This window comes from Ascaphus truei, chromosome 14 (assembly GCF_040206685.1).
Source record: "Ascaphus truei isolate aAscTru1 chromosome 14, aAscTru1.hap1, whole genome shotgun sequence".
In the NCBI taxonomy this organism is placed as follows: domain Eukaryota; kingdom Metazoa; phylum Chordata; class Amphibia; order Anura; family Ascaphidae; genus Ascaphus; species Ascaphus truei.
In genome coordinates, this window is record NC_134496.1 from 57,708,474 (window position 1) to 57,729,260 (window position 20,787).

Genomic DNA, 20,787 nt, shown 5'->3' on the forward strand with positions numbered 1-20,787 from the left:
AAAAAAACGGGAGCCACGCTCAGACCACGGTATAAGCGGTTATATATATATATATATATATATGTATATATATATTTATATATATGACTAGGAGTATACCCAATTACATATTCAATATCGCTTTAATCTATTGATGTTACAGTTAGGACACCATTATGTATATATATATATATGTTTTGGGGATACCACTATGTACTGAGTGGCATTCAGAAATTGTCATCACCATCTGTGTGAATGTATACCAATGTCAATTCGTCTGATTGATTAATTAGAATGATAGGATATATATACCATCATAGATAGGTATTAGATTAGATTCCTGAAGAAGCGATCAGCGAAACGCGTAGAATCCATCTACTTTTTTTGCATATTATCCCATGAGAGTTTTCTCTACTTTTGCATGAATTGAATCAGAAGATTGTTGTTTCATCCACACACGAACCTACCTGAGTTCTAGTTACCCCATGCTCCAATCAGAGAGAGATACGAGTCTCTGATAAGCCTCATATCATATGACAATCTGTGAGTGAACTGACACAAAGCATATACATATCTAGACCTTATCTGTATTGGTCGCACTATTGTGTGTTTTTTATCTTTTACATACTCTGGCTGTGAATAGTTTGCGCTCCCTCACCTGGAAAAACAGCCAGTACTGCAGGAGCAGATTCCACCACTGATTTCTAAACTTTAATGGAAGGTGTTAGTCAGATCTGGATCACAATGTCATTGTCCCTCCTTCATATTAGAATTAAGGGTTTAGATAGTCCAGGTTTTTATCTCTCCCATATCTGCTTTTAATGCGCAATGTGGGTGAAGCGGTTTGTGAGGCCGCACACTGATGATCTCTGATATTTATCTCCTGTCCTCTAATTATTCCGATTGCTCCTTTAAATCAGCAGTCCGCTCTGATGGCCATCTATTTATTCTTACTTACGTTTATAAGAGATCTTTTCTTGCCCTTCCCAAAGGATTTTTTTTTTTTTTTAAATCTGACGTTAAGTCTGAAAGTCAAGAAAATCATGTTTTTTTTTCACACACATGCTCAGGGGGCAGAATACTAACAATATAAGAGTTAAAGGGGAATGGCTGCTTTAACAAGGAGGAATTAGATTTTTTTTTTAAAAGGTAAAGAAATCCCAAGATGCTTATTATATTATATGTACATATAAATATATATATATTGTCATTTCCGAAGTCCACACTGAAAAAAATAAAACTGTGTGTAGAAGCAAAACTTCCAAATGTTTGCATTAAGGATAATTACATTTGTTTAAATGAGTTACATTGTTATGCGGTTCACAATTGATATTTTTTAGTAAAGTGGCTCCTTAGACAGGTAGCACGACCTGGGAGGAATATGACATATTTGGAGATGGAGTCACCAGCCCTCACTTGGCAGGACAAACTTCTCTTTCATACGCAGCATTTCTAGGAGATGTTGCAAGTTTCTGAGAACAGAACTATTCTTTTAAGACCTAGAATTCAAGGCAAGAAGAAGCCCCAATTATCAGTTTGATATCTGGATAAAGAAGAATGCGTTTGTCAAACAGCCTTTTTGTGAGCAAGCAGAAAAGCACTAACCACTAGTGTTTTTTTCCAATTTGCAATTATAAGTGAAAAAGAACCTCACTCAGAAATCCATGTTAGTCAGGAGGGTGAAGACAAATTTAAGATACACATGAAAACACATGAAATATTAGCTGATGAGGTTTTTCAAGGTCCCTTTTTCAACGCAAGTGTTTCCAGATGTGTCCAGAAGCAGTCCCGCTAACAGACACACAATTAGTCAGTCTAAAATCCATCCAAGTCTGCAGATCCATAGCAGTGTGGCTGCAAAGATCAGCTGTACTTTAAGCACGCACACGCACATCTTACTGCACATTCCGGGGTCACACAAACAAATGTCACCCATCAAGGTGTTCCACACCCCGCTAGCAGTAAAGGGGTTCAGCACATTGTGTTCTGTTGCATTTATTTTGGGACATGAAATCTTGTCCTGTCCCAAGCAAGTTTATTAACTCCAAATATAAAACTAACATCAAATCAATGACATTCAGTGGCCAAGTATGAGCTCTTGCTCCGGCCGGTACCACGTGTTTCTATAACTTGTTTCATGGGAAGCAACCTTTAGACACATACCAACCTTGTTTTGCCACTCTGACTACGCTCCTTGGATCAGTACCTTACTGACCTACTGTACCAGTGTATGTTAATGTTGTCATTTTATTGTGATAGTCTTCACACCGCACTGTACAGCATTGCTGAGTATGTTGGTGTATTACAGGTAACTGAATATTCGTGTGTGTCTATGGTTTTATCTTCATCCAAGTCTTGTCTTTTCAAACTTAGCATTCTGTCTCTTTACAGAAAAAGTTCTCGGTTGAAAATGAGATAAATGAATCTATGACAATGATACAGCAAAAAGTTACCCAGTTCTCCTGAAAGATGAAGTGTTGCTAAAGGAAGCCATGGGCTCATGAAACTTCTCTAACTATTCAGCTGGGTCATTTAGGTACATGCAGGAAAGAAGCTCACAGACGATTACCAAGCAGACAAATAGAAGTCTAAGGAATGGGACCATCACAGAAAGTATTGAGGCAGAAATGGAAGTCATTTCACTTAGATATAAGTGGTTTTCATAAAGGCTCTTGAAAAATAATATGCTGGTTTCTCAAAAGTTTTATTTTTTACGGTTATTATTTGGGATTTCAAGATGTTGTTCATGGCATTTCACAGGATGTGAAGACGGTTCTGTAAGATATGAGTGGAGACAATGACCTCATGGGTTTTATTACATTGTTTTTCCTTTTTATATATATTTCTCTAGAATCCACGTGAAGGCAGCACCCACAGACTGATGTAGGGGTACGATTATCCTTGTTTGTGGACAAATTCTCTTTTCTTTTATATATTATTTCTGAAAGTGTTCGGTCTCAGGAGCAAAAGGAATAAAACTGTAAATGAGCACAACAGCTAATTGTATATTTACAATGCATTAATTATTAGGAATATTTTATTCTTTTGTGCCGACAGTGTACACAGCACAGAGTATTTTTGCACGAGTCCCTGCAGCAAAGAGCTTACAATTACAGCAGTTTATTAGTTTATATTCATAGCCAATTTACTATATGTTCGCCCTGTAAATATCTAACCGTGTGTTGTTTTCTACAATTAGCTTTGCACGCAACGCTGACTGAATGTACACGTACAGATTACACACGTACAGATTACACACGTACAGATTACACACGTACAGATTACACACGTACAGATTACACACGTACAGATTACACACGTACAGATTACACACGTACAGATTACACACGTACAGATTACACACGTACAGATTACACACGCACAGATTACACACGCACAGATTACACACGCACAGATTACACATGCACAGATTACACACGCACAGATTACACACGTATAAGTGGGTCACATAGCAATATATTGCAGCAGTGTGTTTGGCAAACTTGTAGTAATTGAGCAGAAGGAGCAGAGCAACAGGATTGATTAGAAAGACATGTGGCACCGAGTGAACAGTGAGAGCTGACGGCATCCTCCTGCCCACCTCACATGCATACACGCTCCCTGGATTTGTCTTCCTTTAAGGCAGAGTATAGCTAAGTGCCCTCCACCCTCATCTGACAAGGTCAAAGGCTTCACTCAAAGGAACATTTTGTGAGGGTTCCGGTCCATGATTTTGCTGGCGCTTGCCCTTACTTGGCTGTTGTGGCTGTCTTGGTTCCTGGCAAGCTTCTTCCTGAATTGGCGACACCTGTTCCAGGGCTTAAAATAGCAGTCAGTGACTCCAAGCACCTGCCTGAGCCTTGTATGCATTTCCGTGTGTGCCTGGCCCCCTTGTGTTCTGATTCCTGAGCCTGCCCTGTTCCTGAGTCCTCCCTGTGCTTTTGGATTCCCTGTTGCCGACCTCAGCTTGTGACCCCGACCACCGCTCCTGTGCCGTCTGCCTTGACCCCAGCCTGTACCCGGACTCGCACCTTTGCCGTCTGTCTTCACCTCTGCCTGGATAACGACTACTCTAACGGGACTCTGTCCCCTGGCTCTGGTCGGTGATCTTATACCCCTACCTCAGCCCTGCGGGTCTGCTTCCTATTCAGAGATGAGCAACGTTACATAATGCTCACGCCAAACATGGACCCCGCTGAGGTTGGGAGGGGCCGTCCCTCCGGGGCCAACTCCTGGAGACTCGCTCAAATCACCTTGTTAAATTGGAAGGGAAGATGGACACCATCTTTGCTATGCTGCAGTCCCTCTGTGGTCAAGTCTCTGCTTCAAGTCCTGCTCCTAACCCCCGTGGGGTACCACTTTTGTTTTCTTGGGGGCCCCAAGCCAACGTTGCATTCCAGGAGCCAAAAGATGAAGTCTCCACAACTCCTGTTTCCAAGTTAAGTTCACCTTTCCCTGTTTTCTCACCAGTAAGTGCTGTAACCGTTGCTGGTTCTAAAGCCCTAGATTGAAAGGAAAGTTCCCCTTTCTTTGACTCCCCTGCAGAGTTTGGTATAACTATGATTAACTCTAAGACTCCTGCTTTAATGTCTGGTTTCCCTTTCTGCGATCCTCCTGCAGTGTCTGATGTAATTATTACTGGATCCAAGGATGCTGTTTCAAAGTCAAGTCCCCCTTTCTCTGACTCTCCTGCAGGACCTGCTTTCGGCTGCAACCAAGCGACAGCGCTACCAAAAATCTGGTTCGGCGACGGTCTCTCCTTGTGGCTGTAACGCTTGCGCTGTCCACAAGCAAGACAGGACCCCTCTTGCAGAGCAAGTTTGATGGCCAAGAGTTCCCTATTGCCAAGATCGTAGTTTTGTTCTGCGGGGGAGAATTGTTTTGAGAGGAACCCGCAAGGGTGTAGCTTATCCTGAGGGGACTGTCTCTGTGAGAGTACGGCTCCTGCTCCAATATCCGAGGCATCTACTTTCAACGTGAAGGGAAGTTTAGGGTCCGGATGGCGTAAGATAGGAGCAGAGACTAACGCTTTAAGGGTTTCAAAGGCCTGGCATGCCTCAGGAGACGAGGAGGAAGTGTCCGCATCTTTCTTCATAGGGGCGGTGATAGGAGCCACTGTGGCGGAAAAGTTACGGATAAATTTACGATAATAATGGGAAGGCGCACTGGATGAAAACCGTAATTTATTAAAAAAAAAAAACGGTGATTCTTGACTAGACTCTTTTCTGAGTGAGTTATGAGCGAATTCGGTCCATGGGAGTAGTTCCACCCAGTTATCCTGTGTATCAGAAATAAGCCAAGAAACCGCTGAACCGCCTTAAGAGAAGTGGGTTGGGGCCAATCTACCACTACCTTAAGTTTATCAGGATCCACAGAGAAACCCTTATCAGAGATAATCTATCCCAAGAAAGAAGTGGATGTTTGGTGAAAAAGATATTTCTCCATCTTGGCAGAGATGATTCTCGCTTAGATATGCTCGGATATAAATTTAGAAAAAGTAAGAATATCGTCTAGGTAGACAATTACAAAATGTTGAGGACATCCCGATAAATATCATTCACGAATTCTTGAAACACAGCTGAGGCATTACAGAGCCCGAAAGGCATAACCAAATATTCGTAATGGCCGTCTCTCGTATTAAAGGCCGTTTTCCATTCGTCCCCTTGTCTAATGCGTACGAGATTGCAGGCCCCATGAAGATCGAGTTTGGAAAAAATGGAAGAACCTTGTAGCTGATCAAATAATTCTGAGATGAGTGGCAAGGGGTAACGATTCTTTAGGGTTATTTTGTTAAGACCCCTATAGTCTATGCATGGACGGAGTGAACCATCTTTCTTCTTAACAAAAAAGAACCCAGCCCCGGCTGGGGAGGATGAAGCTCTAATGAACACTCTCTTTAAGTTCTCCTGAATATATTCAGACATAGCCTTAGTCTCAGGAAGGGACAAAGGATAGGATCTGAAACAAGAGAAAACAAGCGCAAACGCAAATGGTGAAGTAAGTTCAAATCAATTGATATATTTTAAAAGGTAAGATATCTGCGTACATCAATGTGGACAAAATTAGGCATATCGTGCACTTAGGTTAACATGTTACCAGGCACCACCAGACACACAGGAACCGAAGAACCGCAGCAGCCATCGTGTCACCAGGATGAAACCAGTAGCGCTGATCGTTCGCGTTATAGGCCGTCACTGGCTGACTTATTCTGGTCTTATGGAGTCTGCAGGGACATCTCAGCACCGTGTCTATTGGAGCCGCCGTCAGGCTCGTCTCACCGGGAACTCCACGTAGTTGTGCGGCTAGTTCACGACTTGCCGTATGGCAATCTTTGCTGTAAAGTGGATTGATGACGTCAGACCAAAAAGTTTGGAGCAAGTCCCTCTACACCTCAAAATAGGTATAGGGCAATGATATAAGATCGTAGGGGCTATAAAATATTATATCCAACGCGTTTCATAGCAGAAGCTACTTCATAACCGAAGTGCACGATATGCCTAATTTTGTCCACATTGATGTACGCAGATATCATACATTTTAAAATATATCAATTGATTTGAACTTACTTCACCATTTGCGTTTGCGCTTGTTTTCTCTTGTTTCATTTCTATGGGTGATTTGTCACTCCTATATCCACAGCTGCAGACAATATACCTTCAAAGGTTGTGCTATATATACATATATCACATAGGTGTTTATGGGTTAATTTCCCTTATTCAATAGAGGGTTCTTTGCGCACTTAAATCTGTTGTTTTTAAAAGATAGGATCTGCCTTTAGGAAGGATGGCAATGGGCAGAAGCTCTATGAAGCAATCATAAGGGCGGTGCGGTGGTAAAGTTTCAGAGCGAACTTTATCAAAAGCATCAATGAACTCTGCATATACTTCAGGAAGTGTAGGTTTGCAGGAGTACTGGTCTCTACGCCAGCGATAAGTTGTACCGAGGCTTCAGGAGCAATCTCAGAGGCAACACCCCATTGTATAGATCTCTTGTCTATAAGCGGATTGTGCTGTTGGAGCCAAGGAAGGCCCAGAATTACCTGTACAGAGGGTGAATGAATAACATCTAATAAGATCTTTTCCTTGTGACTGTCACTAGTGGAGAGAGTAAGAGTAGGAGTCTCCAATGAAATGAAGGCTGGCTGGAGAGGACGTCCGTCGATAGCCTCTAGACCCACCGGTATTGATTTCTTGATCAGAGGAATCTTATGTTTGGTAGCAAAATCTTGATCCACAAAATTTCCCCCAGACCCGGAGTCGATGAAGGCAGAGGCAGGAACTAGGAAGCCAGGACCATCAAGGAAGATAGACAGAAGATCCCGTATGTTTGGAGAGCTCTGTACACACATCAGTGAAGAACTCAAAAGGTTTCCCAAGTTATAACAGACCTATATAAACCGAATAAGTCAATCCAATAAATAAACTCATTAGAAACAAAATATAAAATAGAAATCCTGTGCACTTTGAACTGTTTGGTGATAAAGCATTTCTATGTCTACTCTAGAGTTGAGCAATATACCGATATGATCGCCATCTTTTATTAACACCATGTTACGAAGTCGATATTGACATTTTTATCATCGTGAAACTAATCAGTCAGGCTCATTGACTTAGGTTGGTTTAGGGACAGCTGGCGAGGTGGAGTTTAATACTCTTAAGCTTTAAGGAAGACAGAGCTACCATGTAAACGTGATTATGCAACCCTCCACCCAAAATTCCCTGAAGTTGAGGAATAAAATAGGGTGTTCTATTTAAGAATGTAATTTAATTTATTTATTTTTTAAAACACATTCAATGTGTCAAAACTGGTAAATAATTGGGAAGGTCTTTCGTTTTATTTTGAACGATTATTTAAAAAAATGTTTTCAAAGTTTTTGTCTTTTTTTCCCTTTTAAGCAGATATTTATCAGGATAAATCACATTACACGGTCATTTTCTTTGTATTGGTATTGTGGGTGCATAACCCTCCCTGGAAGTAAGTCTGCTTTATTTGCACACCAACCTAATTCCCTGCACAAATGTTTCCAAAGATAATAATGTCTGAGGATTTTGTTGGCTTCTCTGCAGGGTTCCTCGGGGTGAGAGTTGGAGTAGAGCAGGGTTAATCGGGATGAGAGTTGGAGTAGAGCAGGGTTCCTCGGGATGACAGTTGGAGTAGAGCAGGGTTCCTCGGGGTGACAGTTGGAGTAGAGCAGGGTTACTCGGGGTGAGAGTTGGAGTAGAGCAGGGTTCCTCGGGGTGAGAGTTGGAGTAGAGCAGGGTTCCTCGGGGTGAGAGTTGGAGTAGAGCAGGGTTCCTCGGGATGAGAGTTGGAGTAGAGCAGGGTTCCTCGGGGTGAGAGTTGGAGTAGAGCAGGGTTAATCGGGATGAGAGTTGGAGTAGAGCAGGGTTCCTCGGGATGACAGTTGGAGTAGAGCAGGCTTACTCGGGATGAGAGTTGGAGTAGAGCAGGGTTCCTCTGGGTGACAGTTGGAGTAGAGCAGGGTTACTCGGGGTGAGAGTTGGAGTAGAGCAGGGTTACTCGGGGTGAGAGTTGGAGTAGAGCAGAGTTCCTCGGGGTGAGAGTTGGAGTAGAGCAGGGTTCCTCGGGGTGAGAGTTGGAGTAGAGCAGGGTTCCTCGGGGTGAGAGTTGGAGTAGAGCAGGGTTCCTCGGGATGACAGTTGGAGTAGAGCAGGGTTCCTCAGGGTGAGAGTTGGAGTAGAGCAGGGATCCTCGGGATGAGAGTTGGAGTAGAGCAGGGATCCTCGGGATGAGAGTTGGAGTAGAGCAGGGTTCCTCGGGGTGAGAGTTGGAGTAGAGCAGGGTTCCTCGGGGTGAGAGTTGGAGTAGAGCAGGGTTCCTCGGGGTGAGAGTTGGAGTAGAGCAGGGTTCCTCGGGGTGAGAGTTGGAGTAGAGCAGGGTTCCTCGGGATGAGAGTTGGAGTAGAGCAGGGTTCCTCGGGATGAGAGTTGGAGTAGAGCAGGGTTCCTCGGGGTGAGAGTTGGAGTAGAGCAGGGTTCCTCGGGGTGAGAGTTGGAGTATAGCAGGGTTCCTCGGGGTGAGAGTTGGAGTAGAGCAGGGTTCCTCTGGGTGACAGTTGGAGTAGAGCAGGGTTCCTCGGGGTGAGAGTTGGAGTAGAGCAGGGTTCCTCGGGATGACAGTTGGAGTAGAGCAGGGTTCCTCGGGGTGAGAGTTGGAGTAGAGCAGGGTTCCTCGGGGTGACAGTTGGAGTAGAGCAGGGTTCCTCGGGGTGACAGTTGGAGTAGAGCAGAGTTTTATTAACACCATGTTACGAAGTCGATATTGACATTTTTATCATCGTGAAACTAATCAGTCAGGCTCATTGACTTAGGTTGGTTTAGGGACAGCTGGCGAGGTGGAGTTTAATACTCTTAAGCTTTAAGGAAGACAGAGCTACCATGTAAACGTGATTATGCAACCCTCCACCCAAAATTCCCTGAAGTTGAGGAATAAAATAGGGTGTTCTATTTAAGAATGTAATTTAATTTATTTATTTTTTAAAACACATTCAATGTGTCAAAACTGGTAAATAATTGGGAAGGTCTTTCGTTTTATTTTGAACGATTATTTAAAAAAATGTTTTCAAAGTTTTTGTCTTTTTTTCCCTTTTAAGCAGATATTTATCAGGATAAATCACATTACACGGTCATTTTCTTTGTATTGGTATTGTGGGTGCATAACCCTCAATGGAAGTAAGTCTGCTTTATTTGCACACCAACCTAATTCCCTGCACAAATGTTTCCAAAGATAATAATGTCTGAGGATTTTGTTGGCTTCTCTGCAGGGTTCCTCGGGGTGAGAGTTGGAGTAGAGCAGGGTTAATCGGGATGAGAGTTGGAGTAGAGCAGGGTTCCTCGGGATGACAGTTGGAGTAGAGCAGGGTTCCTCGGGGTGACAGTTGGAGTAGAGCAGGGTTCCTCGGGGTGACAGTTGGAGTAGAGCAGGGTTCCTCGGGGTGAGAGTTGGAGTAGAGCAGGGTTCCTCGGGATGAGAGTTGGAGTAGAGCAGGGTTCCTCGGGGTGAGAGTTGGAGTAGAGCAGGGTTAATCGGGATGAGAGTTGGAGTAGAGCAGGGTTCCTCGGGATGACAGTTGGAGTAGAGCAGGCTTACTCGGGATGAGAGTTGGAGTAGAGCAGGGTTCCTCTGGGTGACAGTTGGAGTAGAGCAGGGTTACTCGGGGTGAGAGTTGGAGTAGAGCAGAGTTCCTCGGGGTGAGAGTTGGAGTAGAGCAGGGTTCCTCGGGGTGAGAGTTGGAGTAGAGCAGGGTTCCTCGGGGTGAGAGTTGGAGTAGAGCAGGGTTCCTCGGGATGAGAGTTGGAGTAGAGCAGGGTTCCTCGGGATGAGAGTTGGAGTAGAGCAGGGTTCCTCGGGGTGAGAGTTGGAGTAGAGCAGGGTTCCTCGGGGTGAGAGTTGGAGTATAGCAGGGTTCCTCGGGGTGAGAGTTGGAGTAGAGCAGGGTTCCTCTGGGTGACAGTTGGAGTAGAGCAGGGTTCCTCGGGGTGAGAGTTGGAGTAGAGCAGGGTTCCTCGGGATGACAGTTGGAGTAGAGCAGGGTTCCTCGGGGTGAGAGTTGGAGTAGAGCAGGGTTCCTCGGGGTGACAGTTGGAGTAGAGCAGGGTTCCTCGGGGTGACAGTTGGAGTAGAGCAGGGTTCCTCGGGGTGACAGTTGGAGTAGAGCAGGGTTCCTCGGGGTGACAGTTGGAGTAGAGCAGGGTTCCTCGGGGTGAGAGTTGGAGTAGAGCAGGGTTCCTCGGGGTGACAGTTGGAGTAGAGCAGGGTTCCTCGGTGTGAGAGTTGGAGTAAAGCAGGGATCCTCGGGATGACAGTTGGAGTAGAGCAGGGTTCCTCGGGGTGAGAGTTGGAGTAGAACAGGGTTCCTCGGGGTAAGAGTTGGAGTAGAGCAGGGTTCCTCGGGGTGAGAGTTGGAGTAGAGCAGGGATCCTCGGGGTGAGAGTTGGAGTAGAGCAGGGTTCCTCGGGGTGAGAGTTGGCGTAGAGCAGGGTTCCTCGGGGTGAGAGTTGGAGTAGAGCAGGGTTCCTCGGGGTGAGAGTTGGAGTAGAGCAGGGTTCCTCGGTGTGAGAGTTGGAGTAGAGCAGGGTTCCTCGGGGTGAGAGTTGGAGTAGAGCAGGGTTCCTTGGGGTGAGAGTTGGAGTATAGCAGGGTTCCTCGGGGTGAGAGTTGGAGTAGAGCAGGGTTCCTCGGGGTGACAGTTGGAGTAGAGCAGGGTTCCTTGGGGTGAGAGTTGGAGTAGAGCAGGGATCCTCTGGGTGAGAGTTGGAGTAGAGCAGGGTTCCTCGGGGTGACAGTTGGAGTAGAGCAGGGTTCCTCGGGGTGACAGTTGGAGTAGAGCAGGGTTCCTCGGAGTGAGAGTTGGAGTAGAGCAGGGTTCCTCTGGGTGAGAGTTGGAGTAGAGCAGGGTTCCTCGGGGTGACAGTTGGAGTAGAGCAGGGTTCCTCGGGGTGAGAGTTGGAGTAGAGCAGGGTTCCTCAGGGTGAGAGTTGGAGTAGAGCAGGGTTCCTAGGGATGAGAGTCCTTGGTAGTCATGGCATCCATCTATGATAGCCGAGAGCAGAAGTGTGCGCATACACGCTGACGTGATCGGGTACCAATAGTAGCCCATAGTGCAATCAGGGAAGAGCGGGGCACATAACTAAATGCCATAACTCCATCACTATGTAAAAGCAGGGGTCACAGCTAACGTGTAGTGCTGATTAGAGGTGTAAAGACACCTGGAAGTGGTACAAAGCAACACATGCCTAGCAGCAGTATATTAAGGGGATCCGGGTAAGCAAGAGCAAAGGACAAGGACACAAAAACATAGGTTGGCACGGAACATTATATATATCCTGAGGGCCCCGTGGCTCAGGTAAGCTAAAGAAAAAAGCTCCCAGCTGGAATTGTTGCTTTAAACACAAATAACCATGAGATGAGCAAAGACTCGGCTGCCTTTTCTTTGGAAATTAACGACATATTACATTGCTGGGAGGCCCCCCAAAGGAGGAGTGTTTGGCAAATAAGTGTGAGGTTTATTTACCTATAGCCAACTATCTTATATAGATACATATAGATATATAATAAAGAAGGGGAGGGGGCTTTGTCTGTCAAACTCATGTTCCCCACAGTGATATCCCACAAACAGGAGCAGCCAGAGGAAATTAAACCTCTCCCAAGTCTCAGCTCACCGTGTTTACATACGAACAGTAAACATTAAATACCAATGTGGCCCCTTAAACATGACACCGACATTAGTAAAATGTTGTCCTGCAAGGGAAGTCCCCAGTGTCAGAAAGAAAGGGTATCAGTATTAGTCATTACAAATATACATAAGGCACAGGAAGCAAGGATCTTTCAGGGAAAGAAACACCAGGGCCGAGGTGGGCAAGCCTGTCGCCATCCGCCACTTGTGGGAAGCGTGGTGGGCAAGCGCAAGTCCCGCGGGAAGCGCAAGTCCCCCGGCAAGAGTGAGTACGCCAGCTAGTGCTGTGCTAGGCAAGGTAAGAAGCTGGTTCGAGATGATCATGATATTGGGGGGGGGGGGGCGAGGGGGAAATGAGATGATGAGGGGGGTGAAATTAGATGATATGATGATGATGAGGGTGGTGAGGAGATGATGATGAGGGGGGGGAATGAGATGAAGATGAGGGTGGTGAGGAAATGATAAGGGGGGGAAATGAGATGATGATGATGGGGGGGGTGAAATGAGATGATGATAATGGGGGGGAATGAGATATGATGATGATGATGATGATGATAATGGGGGGGAATGAGATATGATGATGATGATGATGATGATGAGGGGGGGGATTAGATGATGATGATGATGATGATGAGGGGGGGATATGATGATGATGATGATGAGGGGGGGATATGATGATGATGATGATGATGATGATGATGATGATGATGATGATGATGATGATGATGATGATAATAATGAGGCTGGTGAGGGGATGATGATGAGGGGGGGGAAAATGAGATGAAGATGAGGGTGGTGAGGAAATGATGAGGGGGGAAAATGAGATGATTATGCTGAGGTGGGTGAAATGATATGATGATGATGGGGGGGGGGTGTTGCAGGGTACATGCAACCACACACACGGGTTCTCTTGATAAGGCTTCTTTATTGAGCCTTAAAAATATACAGCACACAAAAACAAAATAGTTTCTCTTCAGCATACAAAAACAAAATAGCTTCTCTTCAGCAGACAAAAAGAAAATAGCTTCTCTTCAGCATAGAAAACAAGGCAGCTTTTCTTCAGCATGCAGGACACAGACAGTTCATACACATGTACTTTGAAAAACAGACCTTATAGCAGTAATCTCTTCAGTATTTCAGTCCTGTCTCCTGACCAGCTAGCTTGCATGTGTGTACAGCCTGGGGGTTTTAAAACACCTTGATTATGCAGCAGGGATCAGACTAATTAAACAGCCCTTCTCAACTGAAACTTAACCTCGTCACTGCTGCACTGCAAGCCTAAACATAGGTTTGCCAGGTATATGGCTGGTGACGTTCATTCACCCTGTCACAGGGGGAATGAGATATGATGATGATGATGAGGGGGGGAAATTAGATGATGATGATGAAGCTGGTGAGGGGATGATGACGAATGTGCAACATAATACTGTACCTCCATTTTTACATTGTGTGCCTATTTTCACTTCTAATTCGCCTCACCTGTGGCTACATTGAAAAAGAGGTTGCCCACCCCTGCACTAGGAGCACAGCTCAGGATTTGAAGGTGGTAGTAGATACATGGAACAGGACATCTTCAGAAGAGACGGGAAAATGCAAAAAAAAAATGCTTGAATACTGTAATGCACCCAAAAAAATGCTTGAAATATGTACCAGAGAACCCTTAACGGGATAGGAAGCATCAAATAAAGGCTGCGGTGCCATCCGGAGAAAGTGAGAAGAGCACGTTTTATGCTAACAGTAGCTGCGATGCATCGTCCCTTTCATGTCGGGTTCCTGACACTTTTAGGAATCAACGGCAGCAAAATAAATCTCAGTCCCCAGAATTACACAAACAGGATTTGCCAAAGTGACAATGGCGTGAAATACAAAACGTCCTGGATTGTAAAAGCAAATGAGAGTAAAGAAGATATCACTCAGGCAAATCACCTACTCGTTACTGCTATACATGACGGCAAACAATCTCTCTTTTATTACATTTTAATAAAAAAATAAATAAATAAAATTTAAAGCGCTGCACCCGGCGCCGGCTCTTCCTGTCGGCAGCGCCGGAAGTCAGCTGGGCTAAGCTTTCGGCGTGAGAGGGAGGCCTGGCGCACGCGGGAACAGCATCATGGGACAGGTGTCTGCAGCGGGGCCGGCGGGTCCCCCGCAGCACCGCCCCTCCCCCCCGAAGCCCCGCAGCATCGTCACGCCCCGCAGCTGCCAGCCCCCTCCCCCAGCATGCCCCCCCCCCGCAGCCACCGGCCTGACCTGAGATCATCCCCAGGGTAAGTCTGATTTATATATATATGCAGTGTTCGACAAACCTATACATCTGCTCGCCCCGGGCGAGTGGATTTAACCCCCGGGCGAGTAAATATTGGCCCAAGCAGCACACGTTTGGTACTAGGTGGCGAGTAGATTTTTTTGTGTGGCGAGTAGATTTTTTGGTGATTTGTCAACCACTGTATATATGTATTGGGGGGAAGTGGGGTATATTTTTTTAGATGTATTGGGGGGGAGTGGGGTATATTTTTTTAGATGTATTGGGTCAAGAGGGGTATATTTTTTTTAATGTATTGGGGGGTCGAGTAATTTTTAAATGTATTGGGAGGGTCTTGCATATATTAGCATTGTGTCCAGTATTTTTGGACACACCACCTTCAACCCTAGCCGCCGTGTCCCCCCCCCCAGCCATCGGCCTAACGCAGCCCCCCCATCCCTGTAGCAACGGCACCCCCTTCGTAGCCACCGGCCTTCCTGCAGCAACTGCCCCCCCAGTAGCAGCCACCGCCCCCCCCAGTAGCAGCAACTGCCCATCCCACAGCCCCCCTGTAGCAACGGGCCCCGTTCACAGCCACAGGCCCTCCCCAAGCTACCGGCCCACCACCGACGCCCCCCCCTCCCCGCCCCCCCACCCCACAGCCACCGGGCCTGACCCGAGACCCTCCACAAGGTAAGTCTGATTTTTATTTGTTTTGGGAGTGTATTTTCTATATGTATTTGGTGGCATTTGGAGTATGGGTTGGGGGGTGGGGGGGTGCTCCTTTCATTTGTCCTGGACCCCATGATTTCTGTTGGCGGCCCTGCTACTGGTTATTTCACATACACAGGGAACAAACCAGAACTGTGCAAAAACGTGTGAAGTTATATTTAGCAAGAGTTGTTGAGAAATGTACAATGTATACATGTATACATGTAGAAATGTACAATGTATACATGTAGAAATGTACAAGGTATACATGTAGAAATGTACAAGGTATACATGTAGAAATGTACAATGTATACATGTAGAAATGTACAATGTATACATGTAGAAATGTACAATGTATACATGTAGAAATGTACAAGGTATACATGTAGAAATGTACAATGTATACATGTAGAAATGTACAAGGTATACATGTAGAAATGTACAATGTATACATGTAGAAATGTACAATGTATACATGTAGAAATGTACAATGTATACATGTAGAAATGTACAAGGTATACATGTAGAAATGTACAAGGTATACATGTAGAAATGTAGAAATGTACAATGTATACATGTAGAAATGTACAATGTATACATGTAGAAATGTAGAAATGTACAATGTATACATGTAGAAATGTACAAGGTATACATGTAGAAATGTAGAAATGTACAATGTATACATGAATACATGTAGCAATGTACAATGTATACATGTAGAAATGTACAATGTATACATGTAGAAATGTACAAGGTATACATGTAGAAATGTACAATGTATACATGTAGAAATGTACAAGGTATACATGTAGAAATGTACAAGGTATACATGTAGAAATGTAGAAATGTACAATGTATACATGTAGAAATGTACAATGTATACATGTAGAAATGTAGAAATGTACAATGTATACATGTAGAAATGTACAATGTATACATGTAGAAATGTACAATGTATACATGTAGAAATGTACAATGTATACATGTAGAAATGTACAAGGTATACATGTAGAAATGTACAAGGTATACATGTAGAAATGTACAATGTATACATGTAGAAATGTACAATGTATACATGTAGAAATGTACAAGGTGTACATGTAGAAATTTACAATGTATACATGTAGAAATGTACAATGTATACATGTAGAAATGTACAATGTATACATGTAGAAATGTAGAAATGTACAATGTATACATGTATACATGTACAATGTATACATGTAGAAATGTAGAAATGTACAATGTATACATGTAGAAATGTACAATGTATACATGTAGAAATGTACAATGTATACATGTAGAAATGTACAATGTATACATGTAGAAATGTACAAAGTATACATGTAGAAATGTACAATGTATACATGTATACATGTAGAAATGTACAAGGTATACATGTAGAAATGTAGAAATGTACAATGTATACATGTAGAAATGTATAATGTATACATGTAGAAATGTACAAGGTATACATGTAGAAATGTATAATGTATACATGTAGAAATGTAGAAATGTACAATGTATACATGTAGAAATGTACAAGTTATACATGTAGAAATGTATAATGTATACATGTAGAAATGTAGAAATGTACAAGGTATACATGTAGAAATGTACAATGTATACATGTAGAAATGTAGAAATGTACAAGGTATACATGTAGAAATGTACAATGTATACATGTAGAAATGTAGAAATGTACAAGGTATACATGTAGAAATGTACAAGTTATACATGTAGAAATGTATAATGTATACATGTAGAAATGTAGAAATGTACAAGGTATACATGTAGAAATGTACAATGTATACATGTAGAAATGTACAAGGTATACATATAGAAATGTAGAAATGTATAATGTATACATGTAGAAATGTAGAAATGTACATAATTCAGGTGATCACTGCGTGAGATCATTATTTGTACAATTACTGAACAATGGAGACATCTTGTGGTGTTTGTGTGTCACTGCAAGTGCACATCACAGATACAGTATTCAAAATAATCCTTTGATGTCATATTCTTGCTATAACAGTAACAGTTACTACAAGTGAAATGTTGAATTTGTTTGCAAACAAAGGCATAGGCTCTGCCTGACCTTCACGTGACAATGTTAGCAGTCAGGCTCCTGGAGCAGCTGATTAGACATTTTATGATGGCTTACAGACAGGATTGGAAAAGACATCCCCCCTCCCCCCACCATCTCAGGACACCACATTGCACGGTCACTTAGATTGCAAGCTCACCTTTCCTATGATCTGATTTTATGTTCGTTGCACTTTTTGTATTATAATTCTCTGTAATGTATGGTCTCTTTTGTACAACACTGTTGGTGCAATATAAATCAAAATATACATATCTTCATAAAACCACCAGTTCCCCCCAGTCCCTGATTGGGCCACGTTGCAGGATTCTTTTATGCTAAAGAGAGTTCTTATTTCCCACAAGTCCATTTCAACATTTTACATACTGTATAGTTAAAAGACAAATGTGTAAACACACCCGCTCCTCCCTGTGCCTCAGGCTTGCAAAACACACACACACACACACACACACACACACACACACACACACACACACACACAGAACCAGGGTTGCTATTTGAAGTACTGGTTATGCCTCAGTAAATGGCATTTCATGCTCATCCTCTGTGAGGCCCAATCAGTTTCTCAACAGAACCAGCAGGACTGTGATCAGAACACGAAGAAGCGACCTGAGGGCTGGAGCTTTGTACACAATGCTCCATCTACTAGGATCTCTCGTGCTGATCCAGTAAAACCTGACACATATTACAAGAAATCTCTAGTGCAGAACCGACTAGAACTTTCCTGCCCCAGCAGCAGCCTGAGACCCGGAGAACCAGCTCAGGTGAAAGCCAGGGGCCCAGGCACCTCTCTCCGGGGGCCCGGGCACCTCTCTCCGGGGGCCCGGGCACCTCTCTCCGGGGGCCCGGGCACCTCTCTCCGGGGCCCGGGCACCTCTCTCCGGGGCTCTGCGGCTTTCCCACCACCTCTGGAGGCTGAGATTTATTTCTAGCGCTAGCTTTTTAAAAATATATTTTGCCTGTTTATACAAATACACAGCGCCGAGTATAAGGTCCTAAATACACAGCGCCGAGTATAAGTTCCTAAATACACAGCGCCGAGTATAAGTTCCTAAATACACAGCGCCGAGTATAAGTTCCTAAATACACAGCGCCGAGTATAAGTTCCTAAATACACAGCGCCGAGTATAAGTTCCTAAATACACAGCGCCGAGTATAAGTTCCTAAATACACAGCGCCGAGTATAAGTTCCTAAATACACAGCGCCGAGTATAAGTTCCTAAATACACAGCGCCGAGTATAAGTTCCTAAATACACAGCGCCGAGTATAAGTTCCTAAATACACAGCGCCGAGTATAAGTTCCTAAATACACAGCGCCGAGTATAAGTTCCTAAATACACAGCGCCGAGTATAAGTTCCTAAATACACAGCGCCGAGTATAAGTTCCTCAATACACAGCGCCGAGTATAAGTTCCTAAATACACAGCGCCGAGTATAAGGTCCTAAATACACAGCGCCGAGTATAAGTTCCTAAATACACAGCGCCGAGTATAAGTTCCTAAATACACAGCGCCGAGTATAAGTTCCTAAATACACAGCGCCGAGTATAAGTTCCTAAATACACAGCGCCGAGTATAAGTTCCTAAATACACAGCGCCGAGTATAAGTTCCTAAATACACAGCGCCGAGTATAAGTTCCTAAATACACAGCGCCGAGTATAAGTTCCTAAATACACAGCGCCGAGTATAAGTTCCTAAATACACAGCGCCGAGTATAAGTTCCTCAAACACTGATTAGCTCTGACGTGTTCAGGGTCCCCAGGGTTATAGAATAAACAGTGTATCTGCCTCTCCCCATCACACAGGGTCACAGGACAGATAATGACAGCACTAAGGCACTCAGTGACACGACAGCGAGCACAATCACCTCTCTATAGCGCTGTATGCAGCATATAACAGCCGGTGCGTTTCTCCTGCGCCTTGCGGTCCCTGTATGCGGGTCCTGCTGCTGCAATGTTACACTGTGACCAGGCCTCTCTGCCTCTCGGGGCTCTCTGCCTCTCGGGCCTCTCTGCCTCCTCTGCCCTCTCGGGCCTCTCTGCCTCTCGGGCCTCTCTGCCTCTCGGGCCTCTCTGGCCTCTCTGCCTCTCTGCCTCTCGGGCCTCTCGGGCCTCTCTGGCTCTCGGGCCTCTCTGCCCTCTCTGGCCCCTGTGGCCTCTCTGCCTCTCTGCCCTCTCTGCCTCTCTGCCCTCTCTGCCCTCTCTGGCTCTCGGGCCTCTCTGCCCTCTCTGGCCCCTGTGGCCTCTCTGCCCCCCCGCCCTGCTCACCTTGTACTTGAAGCTGGCTCCCTGCAGCAGGCCCCTCAGCACGGCTTTGCCGATCTCCCTGCTGGGCGGGTCGGACACAAGGTGCAGGCTGAGGACCTCGTTGCTCTCAAACTTCCCGTATCTGAGCAGGGACCGGAGGGCCACCTGGAAGCGGTCCCGGAGCCCCGGACTCCTGTGCACCTTGGTGAACATCATCAGGACGTGGTAATCCAGCACCCCCCGGGTCTCCAGCGCCCCCCGGGACTCCAGGCTCTTCCCCTCGCTGAGTTTCAGCTCCGAGGACAGGTCCAGCTCCGGGCTGGTACTCTGGGCCGCCCGGTTCTCCTTAATCCTCCTGGTGGTGCTGGAGAAGTTCTCCTTCCCTGAGCCCAAGTAATAGAAGGTAAACACTGCCAGGGCAGCAGCCAGCAGCAGAGCCCCCTGGTAGGACCTCATGCTGCTGATCCTGAGCATCAGCTGAAGGTTACTCATGGGCAGCGTGTTCTTCTCCCACCTACACCCTCTGCCAGGCTCCCCCACCTACACCCTCCGCCAGGCTCCCCCACCTACACCCTCTGCCAGGCTCCCCCACCTACACCCTCTGCCAGGCTCCCCCACCTACACCCTCTGCCAGGCTCCCCCACCTACACCCTCTGCCAGGCTCCCCCACCTACACCCACTGCCAGGCTCCCCCACCTACACCCTCTGCCAGGCTCCCCCACCTACACCCTCTGCCAGGCTCCCCCACCTACACCCTCTGCCAGGCTTCCCCACCTACACCCACTGCCAGGATCCCCCACCTACACCCTCTGCCAGGATCCCCCACCTACACCCTCTGCCAGGCTCCCCCACCTACACCCTCTGCCAGGATCCCCCACCTACACCCTCTGCCAGGCTCCCCCACCTACACCCTCTGCCAGGCTCCCCCACCTACACCCACTGCCAGGCTCCCCCACCTACACCCACTGCCAGGCTCCCCCACCTACACCCACTGCCAGGCTCGCCCACCTACACCCACTGCCAGCTCCCCCACCTACACCCTCTGCCAGGCTCCCCCACCTACACCCACTGCCAGGATCCCCCACCTACACCCTCTGCCAGGATCCCCCACCTACACCCTCTGCCAGGATCCCCCACCTACACCCTCTGCCAGGCTCCCCCACCTACACCCTCTGCCAGGATCCCCCACCTACACCCTCTGCCAGGCTCCCCCACCTACACCCACTGCCAGGCTCCCCCACCTACACCCTCTGCCAGGCTCCCCCACCTACACCCACTGCCAGGCTCCCCCACCTACACCCTCTG

General features: G+C 45.9%; 1 protein-coding gene across 1 annotated transcript in view; it reads right to left on the reverse strand.

The window, feature by feature from the left end:
* The window catches only part of XXYLT1 (xyloside xylosyltransferase 1), a 165,106-nt gene extending 145,074 nt beyond the window's left edge, over positions 1-20,032 (reverse strand). Inside the window, exon 1 of the mRNA XM_075571121.1 lies at positions 19,504-20,032. Within this exon, the coding sequence (XP_075427236.1) occupies positions 19,504-19,974 (471 nt within the window). The 5' untranslated portion in view covers positions 19,975-20,032. The remainder of the gene's footprint in view (positions 1-19,503) is intronic.
* Positions 20,033-20,787: the final 755 nt, after the last annotated feature.